The sequence below is a fragment of the Cyprinus carpio genome, chromosome B20 (assembly GCF_018340385.1).
Source record: "Cyprinus carpio isolate SPL01 chromosome B20, ASM1834038v1, whole genome shotgun sequence".
NCBI lineage: Eukaryota > Metazoa > Chordata > Actinopteri > Cypriniformes > Cyprinidae > Cyprinus > Cyprinus carpio.
In genome coordinates, this window is record NC_056616.1 from 1,986,009 (window position 1) to 2,009,747 (window position 23,739).

Below are 23,739 nucleotides of genomic sequence, written 5' to 3' on the forward strand. Positions count from 1 at the left end.
AAACAGTCATTAGTAAGCACTTTATTTAATATTATTAACAACAGGTGGGTTTTAGGGGCCATGAAGTGACGATGTGGCATCATGATTATAATAATGAATGTATTATTGAAATAGTATTTCAATAATGCATAATATAATATTTGCATTGAGAACATTATAGAGACCATTTCATGAGTGTTGCCAAATCTGTGGTTTTCCTGCTGAATTGGGCTACTCTTACACTGTTACCGCGAAACTCCCTTCTTTTTTCGACTGAGGTAGAACCCCCAGGAGTGCAATTTCGGAGGGTATTTTTTTATAGACATTTTTCTTCAGCAACACGGCCGAGCTATATTTGAGTACGGACTGTGCTGGTTTTGTTGTGCAGACCTGGCCACCCTGCGTTTGATTAATAGGAATATTTTCAAAACATAATGGAAATTGTTGACCAGGTTTTGTCCCATGTGTCACAACCCATGAGAGATTAAATAATTAGTTGTGCTGCTTACTGTACATGATGTGGCTCCAATACTCAAGTGAGTCAAGATAACATTGTTCACCGTGTACAGTGTAACCGAACACAATAACATTCCACAGGCTGGTAAAAATAGTGTGGACAGCCCTGAACAGTCATCATCCAGAATAGTGTCTCATGTAAGACAATGGCTTCACATTTGCTCAGACTGACCCTACAGCTGCTTAAGCTCTCTAAACCTCGATAATATCACCTAAAAAGAAAACGAGTCGACCAAAAAAGCTTCAGGAGAATTACATGATATCTCATTTTCTTCCTTGATAATTTGCAACTTCAGTAAAAACATTTTCACGCCGAAGTTAGTATGTTTTACCAATTTTGACTCTTCCTCGCTCTGGGCCTTCCCCCATGACCAGGATATTGGCAGGTTTCTGAAAGACAAAGATCACAAATGATCTGCTTATCTCAGAATGTCATGTAATGTTTCAGTGCTATGGCAAAACATCCTCAACAAATGGATGTGCAAAATTTTTAATAAAATCTCATCAGAATCATTCTAGATCAGTACAGATGTTTTCACAATTAGAGTCTTTCAGGCTTGATTAATCATCACCTCTGTACAGTACTTTTTTATGTTTTTAATGAAGTCGTTTCTGTTCACCAAGTGTGCTTTTGTTCAAAATATTTTTACTATTTGAAAGAACTCTTTTCTATATAAATATATGTTCAAATGCAATTGATTTCTGTGCTCAAAGCTGAATTTTTTTAGCATCATTACTCTAGATCCTTCAGAAATCATTCTAATATGCTGATTTGTTGCTCATTTATTATTGGTGCTCAGTTATTAATAATGGTTCTTATTATTATCAATGGTAAAAAACGGTTTTGCTGTTTAATATTTTATAAAAACTTTTTTTTTTCCAGATTTCTTTGGTGAATAGAAAGTTCAAAATAACAGATTTTGTAACATTATAAATCGGTTTACAGTCACTTTTGATCAATTTAATACCTATTTACTGAATAAAAGGGTTAATTTCTATTAAGACACAAACACAAACACATACACCCCCAAACATTTGAATGTCGAATTGTCAACATTGATAATAATATTAATAATAAATGTTTCTTGAGCAGCAAATCAGCATATTAGAGTGATTTCTGAAGATCACGTGACACTGAAGCCTGCAGTAATGATGCAGTGTTGTATATCTGTTCACACCTGCATGAATCACATATCCATGACACTCATTTTGTTTATGGAAATATTCTGTGTCACAGGGAAGCTGCGGCAGGTGCTGAGCTATCGCTCTTCTAAACGCAACACTTATGGGAGATGGCATCTTCATTATAACAATTATGCATCTCATAATATTAATTTCACTGCTGTTACTGGGTGTTAATATTTCTTAAGGCCACGCTGAAGTGAACGTACCAGAGAAAACAAGTCATTTTAATTGCATGAAACCTAAAAAACACTGTATGAATCTAATAAAGCATACCATCTTTCACAGATACTCATAACAACAAATGGTTTTTATTTTAAGGTTTATTTAGTTTTAGATGCAGCAAACAGAATTGCAAAAATAATCAGTATTCCGAACTGCACAGACTCATTTTTCTGTCCTGTTTTCTCAAGATTACAAATACTTTATTTGATGTCTACTGGATTCTAGTTTGGTGCCACTAATACAGACACTGCATGCTTTACACAATGTTTTTGCTTATAAAGGGACAATGAAATGGAGCGGACAGACAGAAACACAGAGCCGTCATGCATCTGTCTGTGATTGTGGATGACTGGCTGTGCATCAGTAAGTAATGATGTCTTCTAATTATTCCGAGACGCTTGCGTTTCTATGAGCCTTAATGAGGGTATGTTGCTATGGGAACAGCAACCATAAGGTTTCTGTAATTCACTCCACAATACTGCCATCTCAGAATTGCTTCAACAAATGTGAAGTCTTTCTATTGTGAACTGCAGGCCTCAATGTTGAAAAGCAAAGCAAGAAATAATACTTCAGTAATGACAATTTATGCTAACGTTAACATAATATCACTGAATGCAGACACTATCATGCCTGTACAATAACGTAAAAACAAACGTGTGTCTAGCACATTACACATACTGGAATCAAATACAGTCAATGGGACAAAACTTCACCCAAAAATAACATTCTGTTTGACTTCGTAACCCTCATGTCATCCCAAGCTTTTATGCATTTCTTTCTTCTTCTGAACACAAAAATAGACCTGCCCCTAACCTTCAATAGGAGCAACTACAACACACACACACACACACACACACACACACACACACACACACACACACACACACACACACACACACACACACACACACACACACACACAAAAGCTTGAGTTATATAACAAGTTTGTAGTTTCTACCAAAATAACTTGGCTGCCTTAGAAGGACAGTTCACCCAAAAATGGCAATTCTGTAATTATTACCTCACCTTTATTTATAAAGCGGATAGTTCCGGTGCTTGATTCTGATTGGTTGAGCCGCGTTCCAAGCTGTTGTTAATTACTCTACAAACATACACCTTTGTTTACTTCTGTGTGTTGCTCGGCAACCACTTTGTTGGAATCACAACTGTTTCTGAGGAACTACATTGTTTGGTGGAAGAATACTGTTTTTATTAATATCATTACACTTTGTTTGCTCTGTTTTATTCTGTAAACCTTGCTACATATATGGAATTTAATAACAGCTAAGAGGGTTTAATCACTCCGCTTCGCGTCGTGCCTGACAACGGCCCTTAGCTGTTATAAATTCACAGTAAACCACGGTTTCTTGGGGCTCATTGCTTAAGTAAACCATATGCTCTTATATTTTTAGAGAAAAACAAACATCACTTTCCCACATAACTATAGCTGAGAGTGACATGCTGGAGCTTGACATACAGTTACTGTCAACCTCTGCTGTATGAAAAAAAAAAAATACTAACATAATAACACTTTAGATTAGGAGCCCATATTCACTACCAACTAAGAGTTTTTACCTTAATAAACCCCTCATTTGCTGCTTATTAATAGTTAGTAAGGTAGTTGTTTAGTTTAGGTATGGTGTCGGATTAAAGGATTAAATCTAAAATATGTTCATGCAGAATAAGACATTAATATGCGCTTTATAAATACTAATAAACAGCGAATATGCGAGTAATATCCATGCTAATAAGAAACTACAGTGTTTCCTAATCAAAACTTGATTTACCAGTGAAGTTAAGTAAATAATGACTTAAGGATTTTCATTTTTGTCACTTTTTCTAAGGACAGTAAAGATAAATAAATACAAAGTGCTGAATATCCTGCTGTTGCTGTTTGATGTTGACCGAGTCAGCTGTTGAGCACTGTAAGAATGTCTATTTCTCTTATATACAGCTAGGTTAATGACGGAGTGTGTTATTGATCGATGGGATTACATCACAGTGCAGAGACGATCAGTGTGTGACACTTTCCACTGGATTCAGTCCATATCAGTCCCAGATTTTGCTATAAGTTTGATTGCAGAATCGCTGTTAATAGTGTTAATCGTCTGTTTGTTTACGTCTTTAATTGAACATTTCTGCCGTATGCACATAAACTGACAGTCATCACTGATAAGCTACTACTAAATATTGTAGAAACTTAATTTTCTGTAAAGTTGCTTTGCAATGATTTGTATCGTAAAAAGCGCTATACAAATAAACTTGAATTGAATTGAGTATCAGTCCCAGTCTGTGTGCTGATGCGTTTGATGAACGTTAACACCAGCTGAACATTGCACAAATAGTTTAGTTTAGTTAAGATAAGACTGGATTATCCAGTGATGGATCAGGTATATGAACAGAACTGATTTACTGAAGAAAAAAAAAAAACACAGGACAAAAGCCTGCAACAGTCTAAAATAAGTCCAACTTTATTTTCTTCTTACTTTGACTGTCAAATAGTTCCTTACATAAAACTATTTGCATTGCTGGAAAAAGTAGCCAATGATTTAAATAAGCTAAAACACACCTTCACAAAATGCAGAATATAATGTTTGACCATGTAGACGCTTTTGTCGTACTTTTCTATGTAGTGCATAATATTGCATGTCCGTAAATCAACTGTATCTAATCAAATATTGAGTTTTCAATTTCAAATGAGCAATTCATTTTATTTTCTTCAATAAAAGTAATCGCTGACAATCATTTTAACAATAAAGGTTATGCTGTGGTCAGTGTGTTCTGCACCACCCCTGGGAACCACAGCCCTTTCACTAACAAGAAGGCAGAGCGTCAAAGTAATGACATCATTTCATTGTGAAACAGGGATTTAAACCTGGACGAGAACACAAGAATACTCGCCACAGAAGAGTAACATTTCTTTTTCTGTGTATGTTTCCATCACGAGACAGCCTGAGTGCTCTCCGACCAGCACACTCAATAATGCATCACAATAACCTAATATTGTACTTTTAAAAGCCATGTTCACACAGACCAAGATGATACCGAGGTGCAGAGAGCCTCTTCACAGACTGATGACAGCTCTCCACAATAACAGTAAATCTATCCGATTCCACTTATATTTTCACATTTGAAAAATTTATCTGCATTCATAACGCTATGCTTTGTGTTACACCCCAGCATCAAACGACAAAAAGCTTGTTAGCACTTTCTCTCTTCTGATCGCTATAACTCATTCTCATTCGAAAATCACAGCAATGCATAGATTTATTTATTTATTAATTTTTTACTGTTGGAATAAATGGGAATGGAAAAATATATCAGCCTCTCATTTACTTCTTTAGATATTTACCCTGCTGCAAACATGAAAAACGTTCATTGGTAAAAAGGCACATGGTGTCCTAAATATTTTGCTAATAATTATGGGAATTAAACATCACTTTGCAGCCAAAATCTACTGAACGGGCCACTGTCCTTGTTATATTCTGGTGTGAAGCATCTCCGGCTGCCTTCACACTTTCAACCAATTCCTTACAGCTGTTGATGACCGGAAAACATCTGCATTCTGCATTCAATACTCAACAAAAAATACCAGCATATGGGTTTGTAAACAAATGAAGTTAAATACCAAAAATAACAAAATTTTCATTTTTGGGTGAAGTAGTTCTTTAACATTTGTGACCCTGGAGCACAAAAGCAGTCTTAAGTCTCTGGGGTATTTTTGTAGCAATAGACAACAATACATTGTATGGGTCAAAATTATCGATTTTTCTTTTATGCCAAAATCATTAGGATATTAAGTAAAGATCAAAGGCCATTTTCTAAATATTTAGATTTTTTTTGCACCCTCAGATTCCAGATTTTCAAATAGTTGTATCTCAACCAAATATTGTCCTCCTAACAAACCATACATCAATGGAGAGATTATTTATTCTTTCAGATGATGTATAAATCTCAATTTAGAAAAATTGACACTTAAGACGTGGTCCAGGGTCACATTTGGTCCAATATGCAAAAGCTTTGCATTTCCTGCTGTTCCTGTCACAAAACATTCATAACTCATATTGTCAAGTCTTAAGTGAACGTAAATAAGCAGGGGAAAAACAAACTGATATGTGTGTGATCAGGCTTGTGTCTGTACTCACCAGATCTCTGTGCAGGACCCAGTTGGCATGCAGGTAATGGATGCCGTCTAAGATTTGATAAAGCAGAGACTTCACCATCCCCCTCGGTAGCTGCATGGGTTTCTTGTTGGCCTTTGATGCTCGATGAAATTTTATGATGTGCTACAACATAAGAACGGGTAAAAGTTGCATGAAAGTTGTGTTTACGCATTTTATAAATCTCTTTCCTCTAGATGCACTACCAAATTAAGATCAGTAACATTTTCACTGATGAGGTGGCAACCATCAAATTTCAGATCAATACTAATCACACAGAGGACCCTGCAGATCTTAAGTGTCAAGGTCAATAAGGGCCAGCAGATTTACTAAACAGGGCAAATTAGAATTAGAGCGCTATCCCTCAATGGCACAGGTGTGTGTGGGAAGTTCTGCGGGTGATTTACTGACAACACACGAAATAAAGAACACAGACGCAGCCGAATCAGTTCCATAATGATGATGAGTCGATGATAATCAGGTGCGTGCAATCTACTAATAAATGCAAATGGTGCATGCTTTTTTTGGGCAGTAAATAATGGCTTATAATACCAGTAAACAGCCGCAAAAACCATCGTGTCCACACTTTTCGGTGCTACTTTTCACTGCACATCTTAAATCGTAAAATTGTAAATCCTGACAGTAGTTTTTTCACACTAAGAGAAGGTTTGCGCTGGCGAAGCTGGCCCTAAGTCTCTTAATATATCAGATAATTTGAACTTTTAACATGGCAATGTTTGTTCAGATTGTGAAATGTAATGCACCTCACCACAAAACATAGTATTTATGAATGAATAGTTAAAAAAGTACATTTAAAATACATTTAAAAATGAATTCATTTCACAATTAAAAAATGTGTTTTAAACATTAATGATACATAAAACAACAATACTATACTGTCATACAACATACATGCAAACGGCAGAACTGCAATGATGATTGCAATGAAGAAAACAAAGCCAGGGCCTTGACATACAAAGATTTCTTTTTAATTGATCTTTTATTTATTTATTAGGATCGGAAAAGGACCACAAGCTCAAACTCAGATGGTATTCAAACTCGGGTCTGTGCTACACTTCAGAAGAGCTGTCTACAAGGCTGTCAGCTCCGACAATGTTTGAATCCCTTTAACTTGACACAGAGACTCCCACCTGATGCATGTTTACAAAGAAAGTCAGCTACAAAGCAGCACAGTGGAACAGAAAATGTTTTCTGCGTGAAGATGTATTCAAGGTATCGAGCTCTTGAAAATTTAAGATAGAAATACCTGGGAGAATATTCAGCTGTTTCCTCAGCTAATTTCTCAAAGAAATGTTCAAATCAAAAATGCAAGGTCTGTCACCATTTTCTCACATCTTTTGAAACTTTACGAACTTCTTTCTACTGTAAACGCAAAACGTAGAAAAAAAGGTGCAACATTATAATAACTTGAGTCAAGTGCGCATGTGTACTCACCCACAGGTCATGCTCAGCGTAGTCAAACAGGAGCCAGACTTTGCGGTCACTGTGAGAGAGAAATACTTTCTGCAGGGCGATGACATTTGGATGCTTTAACTCTCTCAGCAACTGCAGAAAGACAGAGAGACATATTTGTCTGTGGTCCGTGTAATGCTTCACAGTTCAATTTTCAAACCTTATGGTGCAAATGCAAAAAGGAAAAATGAAACCAAACATTCATTTTTTTTTTTTTTTCAGTTAAAACGAGTGGTTTTGTACAGCTAGAAAGAGCTGGAAGCAAATGAGACCGGAAGCCAGACATATTCAATTTATAAATGGCCGTGCCCATTTTTATGGGAAGAATTAGGTGGATAAATGGTGTTCAGCACTCTGAAGACTGACTTCCAGTAATTGAACTCACTGAAAATTGTGAGAACTATATTCTTTCTTTAAAATCAGCTGATGATAAACAAAATCTAGCACATATCTGTTGCATTTTGTGAAGTAAACTCTATTGACTAAATTGTATATGGTGCACAAACTGAAGAGAGGATTGATACCCGTTCTGTGGCAGAAACACATTTATATGGCCGAGAGTAAATGAAACCACCAAACTCATCTGATCCAATCAATCAAAACGTGTGTGGTGACCAAGTGAAGCATTCAATCAAAAAGGCATGTGACGCCAACATTTGCAGTGGGGTCCTATTATGCTCTTTTACAAAGTCTTGATTTTGTTTTGGGGGAGTGCTAGAACAGGCTCTCATACTAGGTTGTTTGAAAAACACATTATTTTTCACATATTTTACATGATTACAACACCTCTGTCCCCAGTCTGGCATGAACTGCTCAAATAGTTCCTGTATCAAATGAAGGCCTGCCTTCTGAAATACGAAATGTGCTGTGATTGGTAAGCTGGGCCAGTGTGTGTTGTGATTGGTCAGCTGGGCCAGTGTGTGTTGTGATTGGTCAGCTGGGCCAGTGTGTGTTGTGATTGGTCAGCTGGTCCAGTGTGTGTTGTGATTGGTAAGCTTGGCAAGTGTGTGCTGTGATTGGTCAGCTGGGCCAGTGTGTGCTGTGATTGGTCAGCTGGGCCAGTGTGTGCTGTGAGTGGTCAGCTGGGCTAGTGTGTGCTGTGATTGGTCATCTGGGCCAGTGTGTGCTGTGATTGGTCAGCTGGGCCAGTGTGTGCTGTGATTGGTCAGCTGGGTCAGTGTGTGCTGTGATTGGTCAGCCGGGCCAGTGTGTGCTGTGATTGGTCAGCTGGGCCAGTGTGTGCTGTGATTGGTCAGCTGGGCCAGTGTGTGCTGTGATTGGTCAGCTGGGCCAGTGCGTGCTGTGATTGGTCAGCTGGGCCAGTGCGTGCTGTGATTGGTCAGCTGGGCCAGTGCGTGCTGTGATTGGTCAGCTGGGCCAGTGCGTGCTGTGATTGGCAGCACTCAGCGCCTGGTAGGGAAATGTCAAGCCCCTTACCATAGGCACCTGTTCAATTACTTTATTATTGTCAATTCTTTTAGATTTTTGTTAATTTTTTGAATGAAACATCATAAAATACAAATGAATTTTGCCGCCTTCTTTGCTCATATTTACCAAGAGGGCCAATAATTCTGACAACAAATATAGTACAAGTCAAAATAATAGCTATTGCTAACCCACTTAGCCATACTGAAAATGAGTATAAAATATAGTTTACAGTCATGTCTCTGTTGAGTATCTCAGTCAAATGACATGGTGTGGTCAAGTGATTACAGATTTGGGCTGGTAACTGCATGTCTGCAAGTTCAAATCCCATAAGAGGCGATTCGTAAACAACCACCACTGCACACTAAAGCAATGCAGGTAGCTCCAGAGGAATTGCTCCTGTAAGCAGTGTAGGTTGCTTTTCAAAAAAAAAAAAAAAAAAAAAAAACGGTCTAAATATTAACTACTATTAACAGATAGTTTAAGAGATTACATTTATATTTATATAAATGCAATCTCTAGTGTCGTACCCGAAAGTCTAAATGCATTTAGGAACATGCCATTTAAATGATCATTTTGCTACAGTTTTGCTTGGACATGTTTAACATATCTAATCAATTTGGGTAATACAATTTATTTTTTATTTTGCAACTTATAAAGTGTTAAAAAAAACATTTAATTTACATATTAAAGCTAGTGTAGAAAATGGTAAATGTAAATTATCTCGCAGCATCTCCACTGTCAAAGGCTGACTTACTAATGACAGGTTCTGTATAGCGGCAGAGGCCATACCAACGGTCATGGAAAAGCCCATCAAAAGCCTTGGATGTTGGTACACCGCAGACCTTACAGACTCAAAACAAGTGGAACAACACAGCCAGTAGACTCAAGAGAATGGTACAGCTCTTCCGGGGAAGTTGAAGCTGTAGAACACCAAATCACTTTATCTCACACAAAACACCTGGACAAACTCCATACCGGAGAGACTGGAGAGTACACATTTGAGGAAATGGATTGGGCTATCAAGATGCCTTAGCAGTATAGGGCTGTACAGCTATGGAGCTCTCTCTCTTCCTATTTCAAGCCTTGTGGAGGAGTACAAATGCGCCAAAACGAGGCTGGAGATGACACTTAAAGAGGTCATATGATGTGATTTCAAGTTTTCCTTTCTCTTTGGAGTATTACAAGCTGTTAGTGCATAGATAGGATTCCGAAAGTTGCAAAGACTAAAGTCTCAAACCCAAAGAGATATTCTTTATAAAAGTTAAGACTCGTCCACACCCTCCTCAAACGCCTCGTTTAAACACACCCCCACGTCTACGTCACTGTGTGGGAAGATTTGCATAACACCGCCCAAATGTTCATGCAAAGAAAGAAGGCATAACTTTTATTCTCGCTGTAGTATTGTTGCTGCCACCACCACCATGTTGTTGAGACGCTGCGTTTCGTTGTGAAAGTGAAACTACTTTGTTTGGTCACACAACTAGAAATCAGTGGTTAAGTTATATTTACAACACTGTTCCAGAACAATTCAACCCAAATATTCAGATGTGTGCAGCGCATTTTATGGAGGACTGTTTCCTGATCCTGGGAGAGTAGCCTACAATGCTGTCTACACACAAAGTCTGTTTCTATAAAGTCTGGCGATTCCACATTTAGCTTCTCACAGCCTGCAAGTAAGTTTTCATATTTAAAGAATTTGCCACTGATGATTCAAACATGAGTTTTGAGCAGTGTAGAGTAGCGCTTGTTGTTTGTCGTTTCTCCAATCACAAATGCAGACATGGTTTTATGTTTACGCAGCGCGATATGCAACACAACGAGTAAAAAGACAGTATAATCATTTTAATCAGTAATTATGTCCCCAATGGACGCAACAAATGCCTCGTTTATAATGGGTTTTATTGTTTTTGTCTCGTCACGCCATAACGATTCCAATTCCATCACACGCTTGAGGTATTCAGCCAATCACAATGTACTGGATAGCTGGCCAATCAGTGTAAACCTCGCTTTTCAGAACGTTGAGCTTTGTAAAAATCAACACGTTTCAGAAGGGTGGGGCATAGAGGAGCAACAATAATGTACAGTATGTGGAAAATGTGTTTTTGTACCTTAAACAGCATAAACACATTGTTTTACACCAAATACACAAAAAAACTTTTTTTCCAGAAACGCCATAAGACAAATATAAAGAATCCCACGATCCCTATGTAAGAGATGCTGCTCCAACATTGCCGACATGGAGGCAATGGAATCCGGCTACAGCAGTTGCTGATGCAAAGGCAGCCCTCAGGTTATGGTGGGGCAAGTCCAATATGGTAGAGGGGGACTTGGGTTGGGAACAATAACACCTAAATGGCAAAAGGCAACAACAAAGGAACAATGACACCTGGTGGTGGAGAAGGTATGCCTTCAGGAGGAAGCAACTAGATGCGCTAGAGCAGTCCCCCAAGCCCAACAAGGCCACTGGATGAGGTGGGAAGGTATAGAGTGGTGTAAAATCACTTAGAGTGAGCTGTGGAGCATGGAAACCAACAGGCTAAGTTTTATAGTAAGAGCCACATATGATGTGCTGCCCTCTCCAAGAAACTTGCAGGTATGGTGTTGACAAGACCCAGTCTGTCCCCTGTGTCCAGCCCTGGCAAACCGCAGACATATCCTGGTGGGTTGTAAGGCCAGCCTGACACAGGGAAGGTACACATGGTGCCACAATCAAGTACTTAATTGCTTGGTGGCAGCACTAGAGACCAAGAGAGTGTCAACAAACGCCATCCTCCAAAATGCCAAGAATACCTTACCAAAAAGGTAGTCCTTTGTTAGGGAAGAGGAGAAAAAGCAGGCTAAGTGCCTGTCCCCTGACACAGGCCCGAGGAATATAGCCAGGGACTGGGAAATGCGAGTCGACTTAATCCACAGACTTCCTTTCCCATTCAAAACTGCAGTCACCAATCTGCGCCCAGAGCTGGTTCTCTGGTCCAACTTCAGTAGGATCCTCATAATAATCGAACTCACAGTCCCTTGGAAAGAGGCCATTAACGAGGCCTTTTTGAAAGGAAGAAGCTGTGATATGCTAACTTGGCAGCTGAGGCAGAGGAGCGGGACTGGACAGTGAAAGTATACCCGGTGGAAGTGGGCTGCAGGGGCTTTGTGGCTAGTTTCACTATAAGGCTACTGAAGGAGTTGGGCATCAGAGGACAGGTCCAGTGGAGGACAGTCAGGGAACTGGCCACTGTCTTTGAAAGAAGCAGCCACTGGCTGTGGCTGAAGCGGATGGACACAGTGTGGGTTGCCAAATGACCATGTAACAAAGTGACACACACCCAGGTCTGTTCAGCCTGTGGTGGGACTGCCTCGGCTGAGGGTGTCTTATGATAAAGGGCCAAAACACCCAATGAGGCTGGGGTACACAACTGATGATGTGTTGCATTTGTGGAAACACCATACAAAGGTCATTGGCAACATCACCTCAACAAAAGGCATCTTTCACCCAGGCTAAAGTTCGCAAAGAAACTGGAATCTGATGGACATCAGATAATGTGTCTCACTGGCAACATCCATGAAAGGTAAGTACACATACAGTACAGACCAAAAGTTTGGAAACATTACTATTTTTAATGTTTTTGAAAGAAGTTTCTTCTGCTCATCAAGCCTGCATTTATTTGATCAAAAATACAGAAAAAAACAGTAATATTGTGAAATATTATTACAACTTAAAATAATAGTTTTCTATTTGAATATACTTCAAAAAAAATAATTTATTCCTGTGATGCAAAGCTGAATTTTCAGCCTCATTACTCCAGCCTTCAGTGTCACATGTAACATCCAGTCTATCACATGATCATTTAGAAATCATTCTAATATTTCCTGATTTATTATGAGTGTTGGAAACAGTTCTGCTGTCTAATATATTTGATGAATAAAAGGTTAAAAAATTGCATTTATTGAAAAAAAAAAATTCTAATAATATATATTCTAATAATATATTTTCTTTACTATCACTTTTTATCAATTTAACACATCCTTGCTGAATAAAAGTATTGATTTTATTTAAAAAAAAAAGAAAGAAAAAAAAAATTACTGACCCCAAATTACTGACCAGTAGTGTATATTGTTATTACAAAACATTTATATTTTTAAAAAACATAGCTTCTTTTTTTTTTTTTTTTTTTTTACTTTTTATTCATCAAAGTATCCTAAAAAAAGTATCACATGTTCTGAAAAAATATTAAGCAGCAGAACTGTTTCCAACTTTGATAAACTGAATCATCATATTAGAATGATTTCTAAAGGATCATGTGATAATGATCCTAAAAATTCAGCTTTGCATCACAGAAATAAATGATAATTTTAAGTATAATAAATTTAAAAACAATTTTTTAAAATTGTAATAATATATCACAATATTATATATTTTTTCTGTATTTTTGATCAAATAAATGCAGGCTTGATGAGCAGAAGAAACTTCTTTCAAAAACATTAAAAATAGTAATGTTTCCAAACTTTTGGTCTGTACTGTACATCATGTACAGCATTACATATCATCAAAATGTCAAGGATCCCCATCCAATGATTGCAGCGAAGAATTGCACCATCTTCATCTATCCATCTTACCATACGAGTCCTTTGTCTTATTGTTACCCAGTCACGCATAAAGCAATTGTAAATTCACGACTGATTATTGGGTATTGAGGCAAGTACCACGGACATGGATTAGGCCATGATCCTGGATTCTTGATGAACCAAAATCCGAGCTTAACAATGCTGCGTCTCGCTGTGTTCTGCTCACAGTGAAGGGAAAATGTTCCATGGTGCGGCTAAATGGTGCTGAACATTGGGATCATAACACCTAGTCCTATCATGCAAACTATATAACTGAATTTTCATTTAATTTTGCACTAAATGTCGCACATATGGTATGGGAAAATGTACATTTAAATACAGAAATACACTGCTTTTTTATATATTGCATTGTCATTTTGCATATTACATTTCAAAATGAATTTTGCTACCCATATGCCTCCATAAACTTCAACAACTTTCACCTAGCACTGGAACAATATGACTATTGTTTTGCTTTTCCAACAAAGTAAAAGAGAGGTCAGATACTCAGTAATTGAGAAAGAGAGCGTTTGATCCTATTAGTTTGATGGTAACAACAATATAAGTCCAAACAGGTAGTCAGACAGTGCGTGACTTGTATATCAGAAACACACTACACAAAGAATCGCTTGGATTTAAACAATTCAAACACAATTCAATGGACAAATTGTCTGCAAGCAGCGCAACAACAATGCTCAGTGCTGTGACTCATAATGTGGCCTTCTGAGACCTCTACACCCATGGCATTTCAAGCTCAACAACAATGTTGTTATGCAGTTGTTTTCAATCTCAGGAAAGGCCTGGGCCAATTGTGCTGCTACTGAATCAATGCTTTGAGAAACTTGGCATGTAGAGGTGTAGTAAAGCGAATAAACAAGTTTTATGGTATAGTTATTGCATTTGAGGCTCAGACCCGGCACATTGTGTTGCATTAATGCTAACAGAGTGTTGAAGAAAAAATACATACATATTTTGTAAGTACTTATTAATGAAAATTCAGTGCTGTTTGTGCTACAGACATGAATGATGGCAATCATATGGATTGCTGAAGAGATGTGTAATATTACTTTTCTTTACAATAAGAATAAGTTTAACCTAGCAGAACATGAAACAGGTGTAAAAATCACATTGCCAAGCCATATCTAGATACCGGAATATCAAAGGCAGTGGATTCGTTTTACTACTTAACCAGCCATAATAGCACCCACCCAAGCAATGTGGAGGAATGACCGAGCACCCTTCACATTTCATTCAGAAAACGTGTTATTTTAGATGATGATTGAAGATACAGCAGTAATGAACTACATCCAACTTTAATACATTTGTTTTCAAATGGAATCTCAGTCTACACTGAACATGTTGCAAGAGAAATGCTAATAAAAATTTAGGATTGAATTTTAAAACTTTCTCCACACATAAAAAAAAAGAGAAAAAATTAACAACAACAACATTATTAAGAAGAACAAAACCCCCCCAAAAAGTCACACCGTGACAAAACATCAATAATATCCCCCCTCGCTGGAATTACGGGGCCAGACTGTTAAGCAAAGGAAACGATGACAGTTAAAGGGGCGAAAAAATAGTTGTTTTACGTTATGTATTTTATGTATTTTATTTTATAATAACTTAAAATTGCTTAAAAAAGGATTTTCTTAAAGGAATCGGTTGTATTCACAGGACTTATTTATCTATGTATGTATTTATTTTTTGTATGATTTAATGAAGTGCATAGTGCATACTTTTATTCAAAATCTTGTCATGCCATGAAGTGACATTTTTATGACCACAGAAACTGTAAAACTTCGAAGACAATGAGCACATCTTCATTTCAGAACATATGATACATGTTATAACAGATAAACATCCAGTATTTTAAATGTTTCATTTTACAAACGTTCAGGGAATCAAAAGTTCCTGCGGATAGAGGATCAACCATACAGATATTTTTTTTCTGTGTTTGTCTTTGGACTGTAAAACTGCTGTGGCTATTCAACATTAGGCCGCTGAACCCGTTTCAATATCAGTCTGTTCAAATATGGCCACACCTTAAAAGTCTTTTCAGAACAAACTGATTAGGACCAAGAGAAAGACAAACAGTGGCGCTGACGTACCTCACATTTGAAAGTGAAGATCGCCACAATTCAGAGAACAGCTCAGACGTAATAGCAAAAGGTCAAGCACTGCCCATGCATTCGCTTGTGTGGTGAAGGCAATGCAAAGCACTTAACTCAGTCCAATAAAAACAAGCACAAATATTTATGGGCTATTTATTAGTGGAGTTTGCTGAGGCACAGAATCTCATCCTTTAGTCCATAACAGCCTCTTTGCAAAGCTGCATTACACAGTGTCACACCAATAAAACATTCCACACTGAAATAAACGCATTTTACTTTTGGCTAGTTCTTCTGTTTTTGTTTTGGGTTTTTTTTGTAGCAACAGTAGTGTTTATCCCTACTTCCTCCTGTTTACTGCATGAATGTTAAATATTCTTCATTCAGTTTCCTCAGTGTGTCATTATGCACAAAAAGACAGACCCAGTACATTTTTCCTGCAGCATAATATTGTGCAATATTTTAACTTTAAGAAAATAACGCTAAGTTCCCATGAAATTTCAGCAGTGGTTATGCAATGAGTCCGAATCTTTTTCAACAGTTTGAGCATGTTTAACGTGAGATAAGGTCTATGCTGGGATCCTCACTCCTGTTTTTTTTTTCCCCCGTTTCAGGTTTATTGGTCTTACATATTTAGGTTTTTCATTTTCATGTGATCCCTGCCTTGCATTTTGCTCCGTCTGTATCAATCAATGTTTTCACCTATTTTGCATGTTGCTTTTTAAAAAAAAAAATCTTTTAGATGATTATTGACCAGTAAAAGCAATTACCAATTCAGAAAAAACACTTCTTAATCAATGCATAATCAATGCATAAGAATCATTACCTCCTGCCAAACAAACTTGCAAACTTGCCTTCTATATAATATGAAAAAACGGATGCCCTGAATGACCTTATTATGAAAAATATATGGGAATGTATTCATGCTACGTACCTCAATACTTAAAGAACATACAGTATCTCACAGAAGTGAGTACACCCCTCACATTTTTGTAAGTATTTTATTATATGTTTTCATGTGACAACACTGAAGAAATGACGCTTTGCTACAATATAAAGTAGTGAGTGTACAGCTTGTATAACAGTGTAAAATTGCTGTCCCCTCAAAATAACTCAACACACAGCCATTAATGTCTAAACCACTGGCCACATAAGTGAGTACACCCCAAAGTGACATGGCGCCAGCGGCAACTGCGAGAATAAAAGTAACGCCTTCTTTCTTTGCGTGAACAATTGGGTGGTGTTATGCAAATCTTCCCACACAGTGACATAGACATGTGGGGGCGTGTTTAAACGAGGCGTTTTAGGAGGACGTGGATGAGTCTTAACTTTAAAAAAGAATATCTCTTTGGATTTGATACATTATTCTCAACAACATTAATTATATCAACTAACAAAAAAAAATCACTTGTAACACTCCAAAGAGAACGAAAGACTTGAAATTGCATCATATGACCCCTTTAAGGGTTTGGCACAACATGAGGATGAATAATTAATGACAGAATTTTCCTTTTTGAAAATGATCACGAAAAAGATCAAGGAAAATTAGATTCCTCCATATTTAACCACTTTTAATGACTATGTTGAGTTCCACAGGTCTCTGTACTCAGACCTCAGCTATTTTTTCAGTTACATCAGACTAGTTGGTTCTGTTGTCACATCATACATCTAATCCTTCATTACTACAGCACAGACAGCTCTTAGCTTGTCCTTTTAATACCTTGAATGGCAATTTAAAAGCTCATGTTTATCATTGAAAAGTCTTAGTCTACCTTTATCTCAACCAAGCCCTAGCTAATGTCTGCATATCGGCTGAAGATCAGTCTTAAGCTTTGACGTAAGTGTCAAAAAATTCTTAGTAAAAAGTAGTACTTTTCTAAGAGTAGGAGACTTTTATAAAGAAGTTAAACACAACTTTCAGTAAAGTCTAAGACTGATTCTTAAGTGTTGACCGAGGTGACACCTAAGTGTTGTGAACTCATGTAAAGTCACAGCAGCACAACACCAATCATTTAATGTAACTACAATAAAATCATTTAATTATGACACTGAAATATTTTAATATTTAAATCTTTTTTTTTTTTTTAATGCTTTGCATTAAAAACTATGTGTGCAAAACTATCACAAATTATTACTGATGCTTTGTTTTCTGTTGGTATGTCTCCTCGTTTACAGTCGGAGCAATGATATGAACATGAGTTCATCAACGACTCCAGGAAAGCCCACAATCCTCATAAAAGTGGCTTATTTTTGCAGCATGGTTTGGCGGTCAATTGGAAAGTCAATAAACTGCCATATAGTAGTGGCCAAAAGTGATGTCCAGCCTAGGAAATCTGACATATTCACCCTTAATTAAAAAAAATATATATAAAAAATGTGCAAGATTTTGTAAGCATATTGCACAGTTGCTTAGTCAGTTGTTTTATTTGTGATAATAATGCAAAGAAACATGCCAAATTGTGCGGTCATCGTTTTTGGCCATGCTGTCATACAAAGAAATCATGAACACATGCAAGATGACCAATGAAATGTAAATAATGTATGTTGTAGTCAGTGTGCCAATGATGCCAATTTAGTGATTTTGTCACTAGATTTAGTGACTTCCTCATACCTTTAGAGACTTTTTTTTCAAAAGCCTAGCAACAAAATGAATTTCTTGGACAAACCTTATCTACATTCCGAGACTCTCCCATGACGTCATGAAGGCGAGTTCACGGATCTATAGAAATATAAATATAGATCAGTGAACTCACCTTTATGAGGTCATCTAGCAACATTAAGTGTCCAGTTTTAACTACTTTCAATTGAAAGCAGTTGGCAACACTGGTCAGGGTTTTTTTTTTTTTTGTCCTTTGTATTTTAACGGTTTAAGTGAAATGTGGGGTCGTAAAAAAAAATATACATATATCCACACATCACTTTTGACCACTATTGTGTTTGGTGGGGTTCAGCCACTCCGTTGTGTCATCAGCGTTGCATTGCTGCATTTTTCCAATTTTCCAGCCCAAAAAATGTCATTGCTACTTTCCTTTCTCAGGTAGAGCATTGACTTGTGTTATTAAATTTCTTACTTTGTCTGTTGCAAAAAAAAAAAAAAAAAAAAACTTTTTGATCTTGACAATAAAGTTTGAATCGTTTTAATCAACTCCATATTATCATATAAGTCCAATGTGTCATATTTTCGCTGGATAGTGTTTGACTTCTCTTTGCTGCCATCTTGATAATCCTAACTAGGTTCGGAGACCGCTTCTGCTCTTTTAAATAATTCAGGAGCTGAGACCTAGTCTTAACTCTTAGGAACCTTTAAGAATCAGTCTTATTCTTAAGTCTAGAAATAAGAGTAAAATTACATCATTCTTAGAATTTTCACCCACGTAGGACTAAAATTGTACTCTGAGTGGCTTTATACATATGGCCCCAGATAGCCGATGTACTCCACTGTGAACGAAGATCAGGATTTTACTGTCAATTCAACAGAAAGGATGAGTCACTGGCCGCATTCAAACTAGACTGACTCACCAGCCACACCTCCTCGCTGTTACTTCATGAAACCGGAGTCTGTGACAGGTATTTCTGTCACTTTGCCACAAAAACATAGGCACAGAAGATAATAAATAGTAACAAGAATTTTTGAACTTTTTGTTCATGTACAGAAAGAAATGACCGTTTTGCAATAATTAAGTGCAATTATGATTACACAAAGCTAACACACAAAACAATGACAACTGATCATGAATACAGTCTTACAGGCCTTATTAGTTCAAATAGAAAGTAAATAATTTGGGGAAAACACAACCTGACAACAGAGTTTCAACCTTGTGGTAGTCGTATGATAATAAGGACACTTTTGTCATGTGATTATGGGCGAGTATGGCTGATTTGCGTGACTAAGAAATGTCTTTAAAATAAGGCAAAGCAGCCTGAACTGTAGCAGTCTACCACAGAAACCAGAAACAATGTTTTCCATTACTGTGCCTACAGTCACGGTCAGATTTATTGGCACCCTTGGTAAATATGAACAGAAAGGCCTGTGAAAATAAATCTGCATTGTTGATCCTTTTGATCTTTTATTAGTTTAAAAACAGAAACCTAACCTTTCATTGAAGCCAAACAATTGAAAATAAGGGAAAATCTCATTAAATGTTCTTCTCTAATATACACTGGCCACAATTAATGGCACCTTCTATTGAATACTTTTTGTATTTATTTCATAATGTGATTTTCTCCCACTTTTACTGGTTGAAAGGTTGGAATTTTGGGATTTTTTTTTTTTTTATTGAATGAATAATCAAAAGGAAGGATTAACAATACAGATTAATTTTCACAGTCTCAGTTTAACCAAGGTGCCAATAATTCTGACACTCGACTGTATGTGAACTAACAGTTTAAAGGGAAACTAAACTACTAATTTAATTGAACACTACTTCATATCTTCATTGCTTTTCACCACACACACTGCAAATCAGCTTTACAAAGAATACCGGCTTACAACCAGGGGTCAAATCTGGATTTTTGAAGTGGGGGAGTCAAAAGATCCTCAGATTAATCAAATGCCCTTTAATCCAAAACCAAATATGACAGGTTCCAGGCTATTTCCGCAAGTACCAAGCACAAGTGAAAGGCTTCACTGTTCTTCAGCTGGTGTTGGTTACACACAGAGCGGCTGGTAAATTATTCTACCGTACCAATCTCAAACTAACACACATGTACAGTAGCCTAATATTTAAGAATTAGGGTTATATTTTCAAAACAGTGTTAAAGTTGCATTCATTTATTGCAGTTAAGAGTTCATAGTGCTGCATACTTGCTGCCACGGATTCCTCTGTTAGTGAATTACTGTATACTTATTTTTTGTTTTTAAAAACTGACGGCTGATAAAAAAAATAATTGTATGCAAAGTAGTTTAAAAAAAAGCTTTTAAGTAACTCACAGCAATTTCCCTGCAGGCAGACATGGAAATACCAGTGCCTTCTATCTGTTTGAGTGCATACTCCTTCTCATCCTTCCTGTAGAAACACAAACACAGCATTACTGAAGGTGCGGAAAACATCTCGCGCATGCAGTAAATATACCCTTACAGCACTTCTGAATATGAATAACTCTATCAAACAACTAGCTTTTGTATTTCAGTAACTTATATTTAAGACACGAATAACAATATATTATTTATTTAATTAATAATTCAAAGTAATAAAAGTAGTAACCATTAAAATTGTTTAATGTACTTTAATTTTTGCTAATATCATAAAATAAATACATTTTGCTAATAATAAAATAATAAATAAAATAATCTAATCACGTGAATTGATACAGATATTACCAAATTAAATAACTTTTCTCCAAATTAGAGTTCATAACTCTACCAAAAAACTCCAATTTCTTTTCTGTTATGATGACTGATGGCTGAAGCAGTGTTTTTTCATATTTCTCATCTAATTGACATGATTACTCATGCTTATGATTGATTGATTGATTGTCTGGCGAATAGAATTAACTATTTAAATATGCATCTTCTCAAAAGTAACTTTTCTTGGCTACTTTGCAATGATTTTTAACCAACCGACCAAAAAAATCATTAATGAGATTATTAACCACACAGGTGTGGTCCATTACATTAACTATTAATGAGTCCCACTAACATTTCAGAACCACAAAATCTTTCTACCTTTTATAATCTTTTATTACTATATACTCAATATATAACGGAGCTGGTGTAATTAAAAAGAACATTGACTAGGTTCAACTAAACTGGTTTGTCTGAAATTAAGATACATATATTTAATGCAAACACTTTTTTTCAGTGAAAAACAAGGCAGTCGTTGTGTTAAATAAGTGTCTGTATAGAAATCCAATGTTTCAGAAACCATAATTTCATCTACTGTCCTTTCAATTATACATGCTTTCAATTTGAAATTAAAACACCATCCACTGTGAGGAATACACCAAAAACTCGGATGCTAAAAGCTTTTCACTACCTAATTACTAAAGCAACTGCACAGATTAAGCAGCAGCAGCAGCTCTGGTTCCCCCACAATCAGTGTAGACATGCGTGTGTGTGTGTGTGTGTGTGTGTGTGTGTGTGTGTGTGTGAGTCCTGTGATGCAATGGCCATGTGTCCAGGGTGGCCCGAGACGCTCACACACGACCCTGCAGAAGACTAGCGGTTCGAGAAGTAGATGGAGAGATGGAGCAAGCAGCATTTCGACTGAAACTTCCTCGAACAGCAGCTCGAGTCGACCATGACCAGAGAGATAAACAGAGAGACAGACAGAAACACTGATAACTCCTGCACACACACACACACACACACACACCAGATGCAAATCTCCTCGCCCTGAATGTAGAAGAGCTAACCTCAAACTTCTCGCTGTGAGCCAGCATCCTACATGAGCAACAGCAGACAGTGTGATCACGTTCAGAGCTGATGAAGAAGGGAACGCGTCTGAAATACTGCTCCTTTCACACGCATGTTCGTCATTTGCTAACCCTCGAGCTGTTACAAACCTGTACGACTTTCTTTGGGTCTTTTCATATTACGTTTTGATGTGATTGCTGTAATATGATTGATCCAGATCACTTATTCTATTATAAAACACTGTTGTAATTGTTTGAAGTCTATGGACATGTAGCTGGGCCAGCAGAAAATTGTTCCCACAATGCTTGCAGCTGAAGGAGAGCAACTGCCTCAGAAACCTGTGATCACCTCGAAGTCACTAGCTTATTTTTTGCATGTGACACAGTGTGACAGCATTGCTCACTGGTTAATGCTTCTGCATGGAGTCCAGCGAGCCTATAAATGACCACACGTGAACTCGTGTACAGTGGCTGAACACATAAGCTTACGAACTCTTGTGCCAGTGTGCATGCAGTGTAAACTCTAGCAGTAAGACTTCTGCACATGTAAACATGCATTTCTGAACATCTGCCTCGCTTCTGCACAGATCAGCACGTGAACTCCTGCAGACACCGCACTGTACAAGTGAACACATCCAACACAAGTGCGCTTCTGAACACACGAACAGCTGAACATCGGAGCATATGAACTCCTGACGGATGAAAGTATGATCACATGAACAGGTAAACACGTGAACATCTGCACAAAACAGTGAAACATGCGTCACGCTGGTTTGGGGGTGCGCCCATGAAAACAAAAACACTCGCGCAGGGCAGAGATAACAGCACAACTCCCCGATACAGAAGAACGCGCGCGCGCGCGCGCACACACACACACACACACATTAGAGTGAGTGAAACGCGTCCATCAATCGCGTGTGTCTTACCCGTCTTTACGCTTCGCTTTATAAACATGCCCGTACGTGCCGCGACCCACTTTACAACCTTCATATTCAAACAGATCTTCCACTCTCTCCCTCTCGGCGGCGAGCTTCGTTTTGAAGTCGTGGTCCATTTTAACCCATAAATATTTCTTAATTTACAATAATATAAAATATAAATTATTACATGCATTAATTAAATGATCCGATCGTTTTATTGCCCCACCATTTCCTTGTTTGGGATTTTGCTCGGCTCCGCTTAATGGTCACGTGTTCGATGACGTAGGTTATTGTGGCCGACTGCCTTCTGGGAACTGTAGTGTACTCAGATCAATCCTCCGGTTTGAGTTAACGACGGTAGGTCGTCTGTAAACTACAACGCGCAAATCGCGATGTGGGCGTCGTTGCATTCCCTTTCAAATTTAAGTGATCGTTGGAATATTCAAACTTTGCATTAGCTGTCATTCTAACAGAAGTACGATAATAACTTGCGTCCCTAAAACGTACTGTCACACGGTGGTGTAGAATGCACAAGCCAACCTTAATTACATTTACATTACATTTACATTTAGTCATTTAGCAGACGCTTTTATCCAAAGCGACTTACAAATGAGGACAATGGAAGCAATTAGAAGAATTAATTATTCTTCAGCAGCAGCTGCGTGTATACTGGCGCGGCGTTTATTCGCCTATACAAGGACATTATACACAAGCTGTGCTACTACGGTCTGAACTCACGCCTTCACGCGGCCGCCAATTTGATTGAAACCAGCTACAGCCAATCGTTGCTGACAT

At 37.5% G+C, this 23,739-nt stretch overlaps 1 protein-coding gene across 2 annotated transcripts in view; it reads right to left on the reverse strand.

Moving 5' to 3' along the window:
- LOC109051600 (cyclin-dependent kinase 19) overlaps positions 1 to 23,688 on the reverse strand; it is a 49,628-nt gene extending 25,940 nt beyond the window's left edge. Inside the window, exons 1-5 of one of the 2 annotated variants that reach the window (XM_042746803.1) lie at positions 23,552 to 23,688; positions 20,601 to 20,676; positions 7,518 to 7,628; positions 6,048 to 6,188; positions 828 to 885 (exon numbers count right to left, since the gene is read on the reverse strand). In XM_042746803.1, the coding sequence (XP_042602737.1) occupies positions 828 to 885; positions 6,048 to 6,188; positions 7,518 to 7,628; positions 20,601 to 20,624 (334 nt within the window). In that variant the 5' untranslated portion in view covers positions 20,625 to 20,676; positions 23,552 to 23,688. Of the gene's footprint in view, positions 1 to 827; positions 886 to 6,047; positions 6,189 to 7,517; positions 7,629 to 20,600; positions 20,677 to 22,950; positions 23,464 to 23,551 lie in introns of those variants that run through there. The other variant, XM_042746802.1, reaches the window with a different exon arrangement.
- Positions 23,689 to 23,739: the final 51 nt, after the last annotated feature.